The following is an 18,977-nucleotide window of genomic DNA, read 5'->3' on the forward strand; positions in this document are numbered from 1 at the left end:
ATATATATATGCCTTTTCATTTTTTTATTTTACAAGTTTCAGAAAGAAAATCAACTCTGAAATATTTAAAATTTGCACTTAACTTTGGAAAAAAATGTTTTATTGATTGTATGAACGTAGAACATGACACTTAACATATTTTCAATCCAATTTAGCAATAAAATTATAAAAGTTAATCTGGCAAATTAAACATTCCCTATGTGAAACATAAATAAAGAGAGAGACTTTCCTCTGTAGCTCATGATACTATTTTGGACCACTGATGTGATCTTATTGAGCACTCTGTTAAGTTGTGTGGGGGTGGTATGAATACGGACACAAGATTTTAACACACTAAATCATTTACAACCCTAAAGTGGTAATTAGCTGCATCACCTCAAACTTGCATAATAATATTAGTAATTTGAGTAAGTGGATAAAAATACCAAGTTTGCAAAATGATTATCTCATTCAGAAAAAAAAAAAACAATTCTCCTCCTACTGTTTAAACTGAATTTTGCGTGAACCCGTTAACTCTGAACTTTGTTTTTGTAGTGATGATATGAAACTAGAAGCAGGAAACCAGGTGACAGTTCGGTGTTTAACCATGACGGCTGAGGTACCAAGTAAGCAGTCAAATACAGAGCACTTCATCATGTCACCCACTGGTTGTGTGCAAAAGGAATATAAATTTAGTCATCATTCAAGCTTAGTAAATTAAGTTTTCAAAGGTGGAATAAATCATACCCTTCCCTGGTTGAAAGTTGGACTGTTCTGTTCTCCTGGTCCCCAAGGACTGGACCCGCTCCTTTCATCTAAACCTGGAGGGCAGAAAACTTGGTTAGACATGTCAGCCTGTTAACAGAAAGAACATTGTTTTTAGAGATTTATGTCCTTGTCTGGCAAGAAATGTCTCACTTGAGAGATTGACGACTTGCTTTGATACAGGTTTTTCAGGCTTCTCAAAGTAATCTCCAGTGAAGAGCTACACTTCAAAGCTCACACAGAGACAACAGAGTGACAGCGCTGTCACATAGTGTGGATATGAGCTGTAGGAAGTTTGAATAATTAACACCCAGTGTGAGGCTTCCAGAATCATCCTCGACATTCTTCATTCTCCCACTTCTCTCCTTTACATTTTCCATGGCAACAGTCATTCATAGCCCATTTAGTCTGTCTCTCTCTCACACACAAACACACACACAAATACATACACAGCTTACACCTTTGCCTTACCACACACATGAGGTCTCAACCTCACATGGCTGGCACGTGTTATCCCCATGGTCAAAGCAGCCTTCAGAAAGATGACCACGTTGTAAAACGGGTGATTTTCAACATTTCTTAAGCAGAAATTTCTGCCTGTTTCTCAGTTTTTTCTTCATTCTGCAACACAGCATCTCTGGGGGAAATCTGAAGCTTAATTGCACACTGATTTGCATAATTGTGCATATTAATGAGACTTGGTTCTATGAATATTCATATTTTTTTTTGTTTTGTTGACTAACTAAAAAGCTTAGGAGAAAAAAAAGAGGTAAGATGGGGGGAGACGGGCTAAAATCAAGCCAGGATCAGCAGTAGAACAAAATAATGGGTCCATACTGCTGAAAGCTGCTAGATTGCAGTAACAAGAGTGATCTACGTGACACCAATGGAATAAGAGATGAAGGAGACTTTTTCTTTAAGTCAATCAAGCATACAAAAAGAAACACATTCAAGTTGTTGGCACTCAACTTTCAAAATAAGAAAATGCTTCCCATCAGTGATTTTAAAATTAGGACTTCAGTAAATCTTGTGAAAACTAAGAAAAGGAGGAATTCATGCAGAGGACAAAAGATTAAGTAAGAATTGATACCCTGATATTACACTGAAATGACCAAAATACTTTGGTATCAATAATAAATCCTTACAACTAAATTGGTTTTTATTAGTGTTTCCTGAAGTTGATTAACTGTGATTAACTAAATTAACTGAACCTTTTAATGCCATCATTTTACAAAATGTCTAGACATCACCAAAACTTAAGTGAAGTTATGTATGAATGACAGACAACACCACTTTAATTAAACAGCTTGATAAACACAAGCAGGTTACAGATAAATGACTGAGACCGTTGTGTAACTCATGAACTGAATTAATGTGTTTTAATCATAGACCTTACATAAAAAACAGACCTAGCCATGAGTGAAGATAATGTGCAAAAATGAATCTGACAGACAACCTGAGAAAAGTTTGCACCTTTACTGGCTAGCACTTTGAACACTCACCCTCCACTTATTACCATTCTCTTAATAAAGCATAAGTTGAAGCCTTTACATAAATTAAATGAGTTACATAAATATACATTCCCACACCGTAATCATTAAAAATAGTGTGTAAATTTGTCTTTTTAACCACAATTTCTAGAAAAATATAAGATGTTTTCATAAATACACCAAATCATGCTGCTGATGCTGCTAAAATCATTTATGATTTTTAGGAGAGTAAAATAAATGTGATTTCAAACAGAACCTGAAGTAATAATTAAATTTCAATGCCACAATAGGGTAGTCAAAATCATGACAAAACTATGAGCAGTCCAATATTCAGACATACCATGAGAACTGGAAGAACATGAGGAAAAGAGTGAGTAACAACAGATGAAGCCTCTTGAGAACCCAAACCCTCTTCTCCTCCCAGCATGCAACGCCCCTTTAAGGTTAGCGAGTCTATAATTACTCACAAAAAAAGATATCAGAAACAGACAGACAGCCTGAGTCACTGGCTTCGTGAGCAAAACACAGGCAGATATATTGACCAAACTTGCAGACATGTCTTCGTTTTTACAGGAACACTGCCCCAGGCCAACTATAACTGAGCATGCTGTTTTTGTCTGCACAGCTTCTTCCTTCCCTTAGAGAAGTGAGTCACACCGACACAAAGCATAATGTCAGATAAAATCTCAAGAGTCAACACTGTTAATGAAATAACGAACAATATACAATAACACAGGCCTGCATTTTATACCTGCTAGTCACTGCAGTCTTTCTCAAATACAACACAATGTACACTAACTTACTCAGTAACTCATAGCAGTGGTTCCCAACCAATTTTCTTTAAAACCCACGACAAGCTGAGCCCCCCATCCCCACTACTCCTCATGTTACGAATAACACAAGTATAATTATTATGTATTGCCCACTAAAATACTGTAAACAAACAAAATTACATTTAGTCTTTTATCATATTCATACAAATACAAATCTATAAACTAGACCATCATAATGACATATAAACAAATCACAACTAAAGCTGTGCTGAATCGAAATCAGCAAATAATACAATGTAAACCACATTTAATTCACTCCTTTAAAACACTAGAATCAATAACATATCAATATTAATCCATAATTTGTTAGAAACAAGCATTAGCATTGTGATAATTAGCTACTAATATACATTCTAAACCCTATGGACTTTTTTGTGGATACTGCCATCTTTGCCTAGCGCAAAGCATCATGGTCCAGTTTGGGGGCATCCAGTGCCGGTGGGGGAACCGAATGACTGTGAAAATGGGTCGTGGGGGTCATGGAGATCTCTGTGCTGTGTATTACTTGTGTTTATGTGCAAGAATGATCCCAGATCCAAGAAAATAAGTTAGAATATATAGAATAATGAAAATATAAGATTGTCATCACTAGGCCTAGTAGCAGATCTAGTGCTACAGGGTTTACAGCAATCTTGGCTGCATATCACATTTTACGACTACAGATCATTTTCACCACTTGAGCGCCTGCCTCTTCATTGACTTTTCTTTTGGTTGCCCCCAAACAATCCAACAAACCATTACGTGCTGTTTCAGGTAGGCGGTGATAAACAGTATCTGTAAAATAGTCTTTAGAAAACTGCTAGCATAACGCTAATCTCTCCAGAACACTCCTGCAGGAAAAACACATTTACTCAATAGTTTACAACAGAAAAATTTAATAACAGTTACATAAATGCCTAATATTGCAATAACACACAACTTACCCCGTCACGCAATGTATTTAACTGTAAATGTGGATGTTTTGTTTAAACTGTAAATCTACTTGTGACTTCAATATTGTTGTCTCTGAAATTCAACCATACTTTAGCTTGAAAAATGTACCCATTCATGCAAATTTATATGCCCTCCTCTTTTGCACTTCTGCTTGTAGAATCCATAAAATACATTTTTTTGGACTCTCAGTTTCTAATGGCCCAACAAATGAAAGTGTATACAAAAATAACAGTGAAAGACATCCAACAGACAAAAGACCAGAGCTGAAATCTCATCTGGGAGATTCCCCACAGCCACATGTGTTAAACCTTCACATACTTCAGACCTAAACCATACTGGAAAAAAAGGCATCTGACTGACTCTGCAGGAAAAACACAAAGCAGCTGCTGGTGGAGAAAATGTGGACAAAACGAAAATCAGTGAAAGGCTTTAAAAGACAGTGTATCTTTAAAATACTCCTGTTCAACTCACTGCTAGTGCTGCTCACCTCAGACATGCAGGATGTCTGCAGCTTCTTATCCAAAATGTTGCCACTAAAGAAATACCTACTAAAATGTTCTGTCAGAGCAGCCCTTTTTCTCAAAACATGATCTGATGCACATTCAGGCATAAATAAATAAATAAATAAATAAATAAATAAATAAATAAATAAATAAATAAATAAAGTTGCAGGATGCAAATTTGACAAAGTCCAGCTCTATTAATTTTCAAGATTTTAATTGTTTGCTAAGCATTTTTTATATTTGGAAATCCCTCTCTGAGGGTCTTGATTGAGGTTATGGTTATACAGKTTCTGGTTTCTGGGAAGTCCCCCCATGAAGACAAAATTATCTTCAAACATTTTCTCTGGTTGCACTTGCACCATAGATAGGAACACATAACTTATGTAACAACCAGCCAATTGTGATTAGATGAAGTGAAGTCATATCCTGTTCTTTCTGTCACATACAAGCTTTATACAACTTGGTCTACACAATCAGTTTATTTCTCTATATTTTGTAGTTATGAAATGATGTAAAGCTAAAAAGCATTTGTTAACTGTGTTTAGAATTTATTGGTACCAAATTTTACTTGTAACTTTTTTCAAGGTTTTCTTTTCTAAATAGTGGTTTTGGTGCAGTTATATCGCAGATGTTTTCCCTCATGTTGGTAAAGTTGATGTCTGAGGTGGAAGCTAAGACAGACTTGATAAATAGAGCTTATCAACCATCAACCTCCACAAAAAAGGGACAACTTCCACCAATAGTTGTAAGAACTATGAAAAGGTTCCTGTGTTCCAAAAGGACACAATGAGTAACAGTTTGATTGACAATGTCTACATATTTTTATGTGGTATTGTGGTTAGAAGCTGTCGCCTCACAGCAACAAGATCATCGGTTCGCTTCCCCGCATTTCTGTGTGGAGTTTGCACATTCTCCCCATGCACATGTGGGTTTTCTCTGGGTTCTCTAAATCAGTGGTTCCCAAACTTTTCAGCTTTTGACCCACAAAATACCAGCAGCAGAGACCTAAGACCCCAGCTGTTGTAGGTTAATAAACACTGTTTTCACATCAGATAAACAAGGACATAGTAACAATATTCATTAAGCTATTTTTGTCCAATGTAAATACACTAACCTTTCTCTTTTGTAACAACAAAGGCATAAAAAGTTTGTTAGTTCTCATTTTTTTAGTGTAAGTAATTCAGAAAATCTTTTCAGGACCCCACTTTGGGTCCCGACCCCAACTTTGGGAACCACTGCTCAAAATTGTCCCTGGGTGTGAGTGAGAATGTGAATGGTTGTTTGTCTGGTTGTGCGACTATAAAGAATTTGGTGCTACCAGTCGTTCGAGGAGGGCAGCCGGTCCATTTTTTAATCCTGATACAGGATTAAACGGACACTGTTTTCAACAAATCAAATGAACGCCAGAGCCATTTTATCCAATCAGAGCAGAGCAGGGCAGGTGTTTCAGTGAGGTGCAGCAGCCACAAACTGCAGCGGCCGGAGTCAGTAGACCTCTCCTTCACTCTTGAGCTACCAGACACTTTGGTCTCTTGAACCTAAATTTATATTCAATATTTATGTGTTCACATCAGAGCATTGTCATCGAACAGATACGTCCAATTTTGCATGTGTGACCAAACTCCCCTCTCCTTGTAAAAGATCGCTGTAATTGAGCGTGCCGTGGTGTGTGCAGGCTGAGTCTTTCTGTGAAATTCACTGTTTGATTTCTTCTAATTAACTTTAGCGGACAAAAATTTGTTTGCCCCATATTAAGGCAAACACGAGTCTCCCTTTAACGTTTATTCACCCACACCCCATAAAAAAATAAAACAACACAAAAAAGCTCATCATGTTCATGTGAGTGCGCTTCAAATGTTTTCTTAATTTATTACAACTATCCACAACTTTAATTCTTCACAATTTTGTAGGAATAACAAGATTTTTGATGTGCTAAGCTTGTTTGTATTTAGAACCACACTGTGGCTGGACTGTTTTACAATAAATATAATTTAATAAATGATCAAATATGAAAAATAAATAGTATTAAATGATTACATGAGCTGAAACCATCTAAATAATACAATCTTTTTGAACAAAACAGTTATTTTAAAAATATGAGTCAGTCTAACAAATAAAAAAAAATAGTTTTAAGTTATTTTGTGCTGAGCAAAAAACCCTCTGGAAAAATGAGAGATTTTCCAATTCTGATGGTGAAAAAGTTACATGTTTATAGTGTTTTGCTATGCTGGTTAAAGTCACTGTAGTTTTCATGTCAGGTCACTATCTGGCATTTTGATTTATGTATTTCAACCAAACATGCAGTACTCTTCTATCTGCTAATGTTGATCTACTTGTGGGTGCAGAGAATAACTATTGACTGGATGCAATGTGTGACTTAAGACCTCTGCATACTCCATCCAAACCGCTGAAATTGGCAGGAGCTTGGCTCTGTGTGTCTCAGGAGCACCGAAAGGTGTGTGCACAAAACGAACGCTAACGAACAACCACGTGACTGCGTGTCAACTGTTTAGCTTCAGACAGAGTATGTAGAGACCTTTAATGTTTTCTGAAGTTCAACTTGAAACAATGCAGTGTTTCAAAAAGAAAAAAAATTGTATAGGTCTTCTGGACGGGTTCTTCTCTAATGAAACGTTTCGTCTCTCCTCCAAGAGACTTCTTCAGTCTGAGAGTTTCAGGCAAAATTCAGGCTTTTAAGCCCTGCCTCCATGTGACTGATACTCACATCACATGGCTATCGTTGACACCTAATTAACACCTATTGTTAACAGGGGGTGGAGTGATACTGGCAATAGCAGCACTGTAGGAGGGGGACAACTGAAAACGGAGGCCTCCACCTCTGTTTAATGATGGACGGTCTTTCTTCAAAAAAATGGCTTCTTTTACTCCTCTCTCAAACCAACGTTCCTCTCTATCAAGAATGAGAACATCCTCATCGCTGAAAGAGTAACCGCTGGCCTGTAAATGAGTGAAAACTGCAGAGTTCTGGCCATTAGATGTAGCTCGTCTGTGTTGGGACATTCTTTTGAACAGTGGCTGCTTTGTTTCCCCGATGTATAACTGGTCGCAGTCCTCCTGGCACTTAACAGCATATACAACATCTCTCCTTTGAGACATGGATTCAAAAAGCCTCGGTGTCTGAGAGAACAATCACTGTTGACGTATACACAAACAGCCAAAATGTAGCAGAAATGCTATGATTTCAATGAAAAAGGTGTCTTGTAAATAAGGCCTGATTGGGTTGTTTCCACTAATGCTTTGCCTTCATACTGATTTGATTGAATGGAGACGGCTGAGAAGGTGAGGGATGGAACACCTGTGAGGTCAAGATGAGGAAGTGTAGACATAATGACATTTGCTCTACATGTCGCCAAATAAGTTGGAAATATTTCCTCAAGTTCACTACAGTGAACTGTGGTACTATTTTTATTACAAGGTAAAGAAAACAGGAACAAATTCTTTTCGATCACAATAAATAACAAAAGAGAGAATGAAAATGGGGTAGTGAAAGTTGAAAAAAGCCCAAACTGATTATTTTAGGAAATTCACTAAGGAGCATAGTAAAACAAAATTATCTTTAAGTAAAGAAAGAGAGGGAAACTTGTTTTTTTCTTACCAGAGCCTCCAAACTGACTGCTGGCAAGAGTAGTTGGCCCATTCTTACCATTTGTAACTGGTGGTTCAAACATCTGAAAAGAGAGTAAAAAATCTGTAAGATCGCTGATAAAAGTTCAAAATGTAGCATCTTTATTATATCTTATATTAAATCAATAATTACAACAAACACGGAGCATTTAGTTGTTTTTCTCTTGGCTGCTCCCTCCTGCAGGGATCGCCACAACAAGCAAACACACATGAATGATTTGGAAATAGACCATTTAGTAGTTACCAGAACTAGCAGAGCCTAGATCTTCCGGGTCACAGATCAACCGGCAAAATGCTGAGGTTACTATGAAAATGCCATTAGAATTTAGCAAATGTAACAAGCTCAGAAAGCAGATTTATAGCTTAGATAATATTTATGAAAACTCTCGTCTATAATCCTAAAGGAAGTTTAACACAAATCAGTGTGATTATAATAGCAACCCAGCGTTTTCCTGCTAAACGTGTGAGGTTGAAACACTTGGCACATGAGCAATTGTGTCAATTTCTAACTACAAAATGGTCTATTGTTTTACATGGGATACCCTTCAGGCTTTTTCAGAGGACACCCCGTATCGTTGCTGATGCGTGTTCAGACCACACTGGACACAGAAGCAGTGGGGGTGGCAGAGACACCCCGCCTTTGTAACTTGGAGCGAGGAAGTGACAGAAACGTCAATGCCAACTACTGAAAAGGTGGGCCGGCGTAGTACTAACTGACACCTTCAGGAACCACACAACCACAGGTTTCTTAAATCCAAACACCAGATTTAAACTTTCAGTGTGTTTTTTTAAGCCTTGCTTTATATTTGTGCAGAGGGGGAAACTTTTTCAGCACAAAGACTGGCTAAAATTATGGAGCAGCACGGATATAACTGTGGTAAAACTCTGATTATTTGAAAAATCCTTAAAAAGACGTAAATAATAATATTTTGATCTCTGCAAGGTGCATGGGTCCTGCAACTCATAAGTGCAAGCAAAACATCAGAGCAGCTATGTTTTTTGTTTCCACACCTCTTAATTTCGCATTGATTAATGTTTTCTGAAAGTGTGTTTGAGCACATTAAAGGACCAATATTATGTTTTTCTCAGGCATATATTTAAATACTATACCATAATAAAGAATCTATATCACCTTTAGTTGTTATTAAAATGCATTTTTTATGTTTAAATAGAAAATAAACTTATCTTCTCATCACTTCCTCTTCTAAATGCCTTGAATTTGGCCTCTGTCTCTTTAAGAACCTCCCCCTGCTTCTGTCCCGTCACCTGTCAGTGGGGGGTTCGCGCGCCCGGGGGTGATTTGTTTCGCCCGTGCACTATGATGCTGTTTACTTGGCATCTGAAAATACATTTCCTCAAAGGTATTTTGAATCTGAAAAGAGCTTCACTGAGTGAGAAGTAGTGGATCTCAGCAGACAGCTTAAGTTTCACTTTCACTTTTGCTCTRTTACTGCCGAGAGCCTGCAGGAGTCATGGACGGGGTGTGTGGGGTAGGGGGTGGGGAGGTGTGCTCCGTGATGAGGAAGTTCGGTCCCAAAGGCGTTTCTGGTCCCCACCTGTCATTGTGCTCCTCAGCATGGCTGCCTAAAAATGCTGCAGGATTTCTCAAACATGCATGAATGAGTCAAAGCAAGACTTCGGGCATGTTTTTTTTATGAGAGTATAACATTATAACATGATATAAAACTCAAAAAAGTTGACTTTACATGATATTGCCCCTTTAAGAGAACTGCCAGAGGGAGCGTCAAAATGGTAGCCGTAATGTTTTCTGAAAGAGCCTTTCCTGACACAACCCAGACTCAACCCTGCAACCTCAGGAGGATTACAAAACTGCAGCACTGACCAGAGAGCTACCACAGCCACCAAACATAAAGCATAAAGTATTATTAAAAAACAGTAGGGGTTACTGATAAATGGTCTAAAACCTTTAAACTCTCACTAACAGTGAAATGATCCAGTCTTGTCAACAGCAGTTCAAGAGTTTTTAACAGTTAAAATAGTTTGTTAKTAACAAATGATAATATTTACACTTGACAAGGTCAGGCAATTGTTAAAAATTCTTACCGCAGTAAAATCCAGCAAGTCGCTGAGCTCCTTATCGGTTTCTACTGCAGCCATTCTCTGCTGGGATTCACCAGGCCTCACTCAGTCTCAGCAGCAGACTACACGCAGAAGAAAGGAGAACATTAAGTTTATTCAATAACTCCTTAATATCTCAATTTTGATAAAAAGAAAAAACGTTTTGGAATAAATACTCTTTTTTCTACAATAGGAAATATAGATTAAAGAGGGAACCTATTGTATGTCCAATATGAACAGACATATTTTTGTAGCACTCAATTATTGATCAACCAATAAAGTACTAAAATATCTAAAAATATGAAAATATTCCTGTGGCCAAATTATTTATTTACTGAATAACAAATGTGTTGATAATGTCACATCACATTATAAAGCCTCTTCTTAACTATATGATAGCTTTTTTAAGGGGCTGTATGTATTTTCCAGGACATGGTTCGTCTTTACCACAATCAATTAACTATGTTACCTTCAGTTGTTATGAAAATGCAGTTTATATCTAAACTAAATTTGAGTTTGAATCATAGCCTATCTAAACACCTTAAAATTGTTCTCTGTCTCTTTAAGAACCTCCTACCATTTCGGACGCTCCTGCTTCAGCATGTTTACAAACAGCGCTTTTGGGGATGGGTGCTCTATGGAGCAGACTGAGCTCCAGGAAGGAGCTATGTACAAATGGGCGGTGCTTTGTACCAGTAAGTGTTTAGGAAGCCCTCCCACAGGAGATTCAAAAATTTCTCAAACATGAATGAATGAGTGAAAGCAACACTCTGGGTGTGTTTTTGATGATGAYATTATAACATGATATACAGCAAACAAAAATAAAAAAATAAAAAAACAGAAATCTTATGTAATACCACCCCTTTAAGAAACATTTTAAAGACTTCAGCAATCATTTATCTTTTCTCTTTGTTGACATTGCTGAAAACATTTTGGGAATTTTCTCATATACTGTATTCCACTAATGCAGGGGTAGGCAATCCTGGTGCCGCTGTCCCGCATGTTTCACTTGTTTCCCTGCTCCAACACACCTGATTAACCCTCCTGTTGTCCTCATTTTCTGTATACACCCTTTGTCCTCCGGGTCAAAATGACCCGTCTCCACTAAATTCCCAATATAAGCAGCTTAATTGAATTTTAAACACCAAATTTCATCTTGTATATTGTCATTCACCACAAAATGNTTAAGAGATTGAATTACCTCTTCCAAGTTCTGCAGAAGCCCATTAATCACCATTCATTCAGATCAGGTGTGTTGGAGCAGAGAAACATGTAAAACATGCAGGACAGCGGCACTCGAGGACCAGGATTGCCTTTGCCTGCATTAATGTATGAAAGCTATTTAAACAAATATGCTACATAAGTATTGAATTAATTTTTTATGTTAAATAATTTTGTAAAGATGGGTTCAGTTACTTTAAAATAAGACATTAGTTACTTTACAGAATCATTATTGGAAATAAAAGCAGATATTTAAAAGTTTTTATTTTGATACTAGCTAATAATGTTATGTACTTAAAAATACATAACTCTTCGTAATACTTTTCTTATTTTGGTATTTAAATAAATAATAGAATATTAAATAAATTAACCAATACTTGCAGCTTTACATATACCCGAAGTTTCTTTCAACAACATCCACCCATCTACTTTCTTTACCCACTTCTCCTTTCCTGGTCTCACTTTAAATTTAATTCAAAAGATCTTAACTCTAACTAAGCTGGTCCAACTGCAAACTAAATGGTGAAAAATTGAAGCCAGTTTTAAAAGTAGCCCACATGAAATTATGGTTCAGCCACTCTGCATTTGTTTAAAGTCAGCCCCTGGTCTCAACACTGCTTCCTCCACCGCWAAACCAACTGGATCAAACTATTTGTTCAATCAAAGTTTACAGACAAGAGCAGGCTGCACTCTCAAACAGACCACATCTGATCAGTTAATAATGAAAAACAAAATGCTTAAACTAAAACTTCTAAAGCAAGCAAACACACTCAATAATGGTCATTAAAACTACAAAAACTGCAGTAAAAGACACCCAGGGGGATGAAGGGTGATGATGATTAAACTCACAATTATCTCAGACTGTAATGTTGGAAAAAGAAAACAGACAACTTTCCTTTATTAGTCACACTTAGTCACTCCAACCTTGAAATGTAAGATCATTATCTTTAAATCCTGGCACCGCAATTAAATCTGTCGTACCTGAGAAACATAACTACTTTGCTTCAGCAACTTGTTTTGACAACGGCTTGGTATCTGTGACATTACACTCATTCTGAACTACGAAAACAGTGACGTTCAGCAGCATCAAATTATGTCGAAAACATATAACGATCTGTATTTGCAAAAAGCAATTAAAATAGTTGGRAATTAATCTGTATTTTAAAAAGTTATAGAATAATCAACAGTTGATGTATTGAGAAATCTCATACATTTTTAGTATTTTAGGTTGTTACTGTTATTTTGTTTGTAGTCCAGTTTCTTAGGACGCTTAAAACAAAAAAAATATAGGTGTTGTCTAAAGAAAATAAACCACTTTTTACATGTAGCTGGAGATTTATGACTTATCACAAGTGTGTCCCAGATGTTAACAAAGGTGAAACCAAGGCTACCACCTGAAAAACTCATTTTCATGCCTGTAGAGAGGATCGGCTCTGAACCTAAATAACAGGATGCTAGATAAGATTGCCCCTGACTTAAATATACATTTTAATTTAGACATACACGTTTTTACTCACAATGCTGTTTATCTGCAACAGAGCGATATCAAAGTTGTGACACAAGTAAGAAAGGAACATGACTAAGATCCCACTCTAAGACAGAAATGAGACACTATAATAAATATAACGAAAGGGGAGGCTAAAAATAGGGGTACAACAGCAAGTAGAGAAATGCAGTCAAATAACTAAACGCTGACAACACATAATGTAATTCCTGCCACTCTGTGAGCCGAGGTCAAAATGGGGGAGAAGTACTCAGCCCCTCCTAAAAAATGGAAGTTGTCTTCTATGGTCTTGAGCACCCCCACCTTCTTTTTTTTCCAGCGCATTTGGATAAAAGTTGCCAAACACAGAGGCTGAAAAGGCTACACAATCTCATAGTTCCTACCTGGAGTAAAAGGAGGCAGACTGTTATCAGCATCCGGAGTTTAAATGGCTAAAACACTGCGGGACCTCAGGCTTTAACAAAAACCTGTTGCCTGTCTCTCTCCCTCTCAAGTTATACACATCAAGAACCAGCGAGTTGAACACAAACACGCAAACAAAGTTCCCGTCGAGAGCTAAAACGAAAATAAACCACATCATACCTTCAAACATTTTGTTTGTTATATTTAGTTGATGTTAGCGAGGCTGCGCGCCACGGTTAACGGTCTGCGTCGGAGAAAATAAAGAGAAAGACCTCCCCAAAACAATACTAAAGTTATAATTTTATAAGCGGTGCAGATTTTTGTAACTTATTACCTCGACATGAACTACATTAGTGCATTTTAAGTACATTTATGACGCGAAACAGAGCGACATTACAGCTAGTGAGCGACCATAAAAACTACACTCACTCTTCAGACCGCACGACCCCCGAGCAGCTAGCACAGTGGTATGCTAATGTCCTGTAACGTTATAGCCCGCTGAAGTGAACAAAGAAGTCCTTTCCATCACACCCAAACTGCTAACGCTGAGTAATAAACGCTGCAAGTCGGGCTCAGGCCGGAGAGAGAACCCGAGACCCCGCTTTCCCCGGCTGAAGCTGCACCAACTTGAATGCTGCGCTTAAAACTTTGTTATTACACACACCCGGTACCAGTAACAGACAACTTCTGCCTCAGATGTGTGAGTCTTTTATGAATCAGTATAACGTAATGTTTACCTGGATTTAAATGTAGCATCCAGCGGCGAGAAGTGAACGAGAAGAGAGGAAAACAAAGTTATGGATAGGATCCTTTCTCCCGTGGTGCGAACTGTGGGGTTTTGATGAATAGAAGGAAAGATTACATAAACCACTCCTTCGTCGCCTCGTTTCGTTGTCTTCGCTACGAAGCCGAAACCACGTCTGTCGCAGGGACCATAACTTTTCTGTTGCTCTTTTTCCTTTCAGCTGAAGAAACTGTAATTATTTCATTTTCCAAGTAGACATTTTAATAGCCTCCACATTGTCGGTTCCAATGGAATATCCCTCCGCAGCCCAGTCTACGGGAGACGCTCAAACATCAGCGGTGTCCGATTTCAACTAAAGCAAACAAACCAAACCAGGCAGATTTCGTCCACCCTTTAGTATATGTAGCGATTATCGCCAAAAATGTAAAATGTCGACGTTCTGAGTCGCGAACGATGCACAAAATGGACTAACCAACAATTAGCGGAGATCTACGTCGACTCGCGGATGAGGACAGCGGAAAGCCCAATAGACCAGCACAGATGAAACGATAATATTGGAGGGAGAGCCAATTGGATGCCACAAATATTTGATTGACTTTTGCAGCGTCCAATTATATTTCAGAGTCATCCTCAAGGGCGGTCTGAATTTGCTAATACGCTTTAATTTTGCCCTCGATGACTATTATAAAAAACATAAATACACGTCCACTAGAGACAAAACGAGAAGGAAGTGAGTGCTCAGTAATGCAAAACAAAATAAAAAAAATAAAAAAAGTTTTCTCATTACGTGAATTTCGTGGTCAAAGCCACAATTAATAGTGACCTTGCAATACAAGTAAATTACTAAGTACTAGGCCCCAACTTAAGACATAAGTATAATTACCATCTTTCATAATGAAGGGCACTCATTGGCTAAAAATGTGCATGTTTGTCAAAATGTTTACTATATTCCCATAAATAGATAGAGCCCCTTTACAACTATTCTGGACCCTCACTAAAACTTGTATTTGTTTGTTAGCAAAATATCTAAATGAGTGGATGGATTTTAATAAACCTCTCAGGAAGAAATCATTGGATGTAGATTGCCAACTGATTTACTTTTGAAGTCAACCCAATTTAAGATGGCTGCTTTACTAAATCAACCTTAGCAAATATAAAATTGGCCAAAACTCAATCAGTTTTACAGATATTGGTCTTAAATTTGGTATGAGCTGAATTCTTTGGATTTAAACTTTTATATTAAAATATGTAGTGAGTGCAAAAAAGTTTTTTTTATAGGTCAGAATTTATATTTTGCATTCAAATATAATTTACAGAGAACAACTATGCGGTTGCGTATTAGGAAAAAAATGACTTCATGTAGGCTGGCTGCAGGACGACAATGTTTGTTTGAGTCTTTCTAAAGAAAACCTCAAATGTTTTGATAGGTAAAAAAAAGAGAAGAAAAGAAACAGAGCCATCTGTGCTGGCCTTTACAAGAAAACTCAGCCATCCACTTTGTGGTTCACAAATATGCACCACAAATATGCATGCATGCATGGCATGCATCGCACAAATGCATCTTATGCACACCTGTATGTAATATCCAGTTAGCATGTGATTCTTTTATACCTACCCAATTATCTCCTTGCTTACTTTATATAGTCTGATTTTTAACAAATAAGCAGTTAAAAAAATAATGTGTCTTTTCTGATGTTGTTCTCGCAGTATAAAAAGTAGAACAGAGCAAACAATCTTAGAATAGAGACCTAAATAAGAAAGTGTACAGCCCAGCTCAGGAGGTTTGCAACAAGCATTCAGTCAGAGTGAACACATCAACCTCATTATGACAGAACTAGTTTCATGTCACTGATTTAGTGTGACGCTCCAGCTCTACACCTGGGGAAAGGTGGTGCATATATATTCGCGTGGAAACGATCATATCACTGCTCTAAAAAAGAAAGAAAGAAAAAACATCAAAGATTGTTTGGTTTGTTGCCTTTTAAAAAGTAGGACAAACAAGACTGGGGGCAAAAAAAACCCAACATCAAGGTGTATGGCAAAGTGCAAGACAGATCTATATATAGAGTGAAACTCCATTTTCCTAACCCCAAAGTGTGCACCCTCCTCTCCACCCACTCTTTCCTGGGCTCTCTCCTCTTCTAACATAAGCTCTGTCAGGCTTTGTAAATGGGTTACCCCCATACAGCCACCCACGCATCAGGTACAGTATCAAAACCTGGGGCATCCTGTTATGACTTCTGGTTTCCTGTTTCCTGTAAAACATACAGCCCCCCTCCTCCTGGCGTTTGTTCTCTCACACACAAACACACTTCACACTCCACAAGCTGTCAAACAGCAAAGCCCCCGATAGTCTAAATGTTTGCACTTTCAATTCTGGCTCAAGAGTTTAGTAAGAAAAAAAAATGTCCCCCAATATTTAATTTTTATCTTTTAGTTCCAATGAAAGTCTATTAGGATCAAATGCTTGGTAGTGAGGGTTGAAACAACATAAAAACCTACAGCACTGTTAAGAAGTCACAATGACACACAGCAGCTGTTTCACCCCCATTGCTCACATTGAATTTGTTTTTATTTCATGTAYACATACTTAACACGCCAAAGAGGAAGACATACAAGCATCCGGGGACCATTTAAACAGCGTAAACAGCCGTGTTCGCTTGTGTGTGAACCATAGGTCCCTGTTTGACCCTCAAAAATATGAAGGAAAAAAAAGCTGTGACACACATCATGCTGCCATTGCACACGCCCCATGCCGTGATACCTGAGCATCTTTCACAACAGGGGTCAGTCACATCTCTCTAATGAGCAGAAATCTTTCTGCCTTCCTGCAGTGGCTCTTAAGCTGCCATTCAACATTTGACTTAATTTTGTGAATCATCTAGAGGCACAAACTCCCTCTGATGTGTTTGTTGAGAATTTTAACACACACACATGCAAGGTTGTTCTTAACAGAGACTCATTAAATTAGCTTTTAGCGGCATTGTCGCCTTTATTTTTTAATAATACTTAGCACTGTGTCATTTCTTTCATCCTACATCACATTGTTTCGACCTGCTCGCTCTGTCCTTCGTCTTTAAAACGAGCAAAAAGCACAATGGCATCCTGTTCTTTGTTTTTGTCATTTTCAGCTCGTCATCCCCTCCCCCTTTCTTGCAGATTGGAATTCATTAGCAATCAGAGCCACTGACGAACACCCAATCTTAATTACCCTCTCATTTGCATATTTGCATATTAATCACTGCAGACTTTGCTGTTTTTTCTCTGCTGCAGTTCTCACCCCACCTTCTCTTTCCATCAACATAGCTCAGACTTTAGCCACAACAGATACTGCATTACTTTGTTGTTCCCAAGGTCTCTCGCCTGTTGTTGCAGATATGCAATAAGACTTTTTTATTTTATTTACTGCAAGCACAAGGCTGAGAAAGCCTCACTTTTATTTTAGTCTAAAGGTGAACTCATCAGCAGCGACACTTCCTGCTCTTGCATATATTGAATGCAGTTTTTGTGGTCCTGGTTGGTTGAACACAGCAATGCAAAGCATATTTTCATACACCACTTTGAGAAAACACTTAAAATTTCTCAGTCATGTTTAATATGCTGCCCTCTTCTGGTGAAACAAGAAGTTTTAAGCTTTCACATCCAAYAAAATATCCTGTATATCACACAGGATACTCTCCATCAGGATCCAGGATGACTGCTGGATATGGGCACCAGTGACGCAACCCTGAAAAGGAAGAAGCGTGTACAGAAAATGGATGGATGGATGGATGGAGGGTATATCATACACTGATCATTATGACTTTAAAAGACAGATGAAAATATCTTTAAAGGCATCATAAAAAATAAAACTGACAACAGGAACAACAAAGGAGCGAACAGCCCCAGCATGAGACAGATGTGGAAAATCCACATCTTGTTGTTGTCAGTACAAAGTGTGAGAAACAGTGAGCGCCTGCTGCAGCTGAAAATGCTCACTGAGCCGTTCTGCAGCGAGATGAAGACAGGTTCTGTTCAGTTCTGACAAACTGCTTCCCCAAAACAACTCACCACACAAGTTCAGCCTTTCTTCATACGTTGATCTATTTGATCCCACTAAAGTTTGCTGTTCCAGAAAGTATTGGACTTTTAAAAATGTTTTTTTTTTGTTGTCAAAGTGTGTAAAGTTTCCAATATTATGGTTTATGATTAAAAAATACAAATCCCATTTGTTTGTACTCAAATGCACACTTTACTTGGCAAATACTTCATTTTGCAACGTTTGCTTCACAGCCCTGTTTAATGGATGAACCACTTCATTGGTTTCTCTGTAATCTGTCAGTCCAACAAACAACACATCAAACAGTTCTTTGAACCATAACAAGAAACTGTTTGTCACTGATCAGACATTAAACCTAATAATCTGAGCTGAAGTCAATCAAACCATTTCTCAAAGTTGACACACAGAAAGAAGATGATTAGGCTTGGTTATATTTTTAATTACGGAGTTAAAATAAAAAAAAATGTGTTAGATAACGCCACTCTTTAAGAAAGAAGGATACTCATTAATAGGCCAAAACAAAGTGAATTTAGATAAAAATGGAAAAGTTGTTTGCAATAATTAAATTTAATTAGTACAAGAGTGGCCGTGGCTGCGTGGTTAGGGGAGTCATCGTATGTGAGAGCTGTTGGTTTGATTCCCCCACTATTGAGTCACATGTTGAAGTGCCTCTGATGTGTCCTATCAGTGTATGAATGATTTAAGCACTGATTAGTCTCTAGCTTTGTAGAGATATGTAGTAATGTGTTGTGTGAATGAGGGCACAGATCCTGGTTGGATAGAATGGAGCTAAATATTGTAAATACAGTCCATTTACCAAATAATTTGTAATTTTAAAA

The 18,977-nt window shown here is 37.7% G+C and overlaps 1 protein-coding gene across 9 annotated transcripts in view; it reads right to left on the reverse strand.

Annotated features, from left to right (window-relative positions):
* Positions 1-14,581, reverse strand: part of tcf3a (transcription factor 3a) — a 30,112-nt gene extending 15,531 nt beyond the window's left edge. For 2 of the 9 annotated variants that reach the window (XM_014021132.1, XM_014021121.1), the window contains exons 1-4: positions 14,092-14,581; positions 10,213-10,310; positions 8,120-8,192; positions 727-800 (exon numbers count right to left, since the gene is read on the reverse strand). In XM_014021132.1, the coding sequence (XP_013876586.1) occupies positions 727-800; positions 8,120-8,192; positions 10,213-10,266 (201 nt within the window). In that variant the 5' untranslated portion in view covers positions 10,267-10,310; positions 14,092-14,581. The remainder of the gene's footprint in view (positions 1-726; positions 801-8,119; positions 8,193-10,212; positions 10,311-14,091) is intronic. The other 7 variants (XM_014021137.1, XM_014021112.1, XM_014021128.1 and 4 more) reach the window with 5 other exon arrangements.
* Between the last annotated feature and the right edge of the window lie 4,396 nt (positions 14,582-18,977).

Source organism: Austrofundulus limnaeus, unplaced genomic scaffold (genome assembly GCF_001266775.1).
Source record: "Austrofundulus limnaeus strain Quisiro unplaced genomic scaffold, Austrofundulus_limnaeus-1.0 Scaffold3, whole genome shotgun sequence".
Classification (NCBI taxonomy): domain Eukaryota; kingdom Metazoa; phylum Chordata; class Actinopteri; order Cyprinodontiformes; family Rivulidae; genus Austrofundulus; species Austrofundulus limnaeus.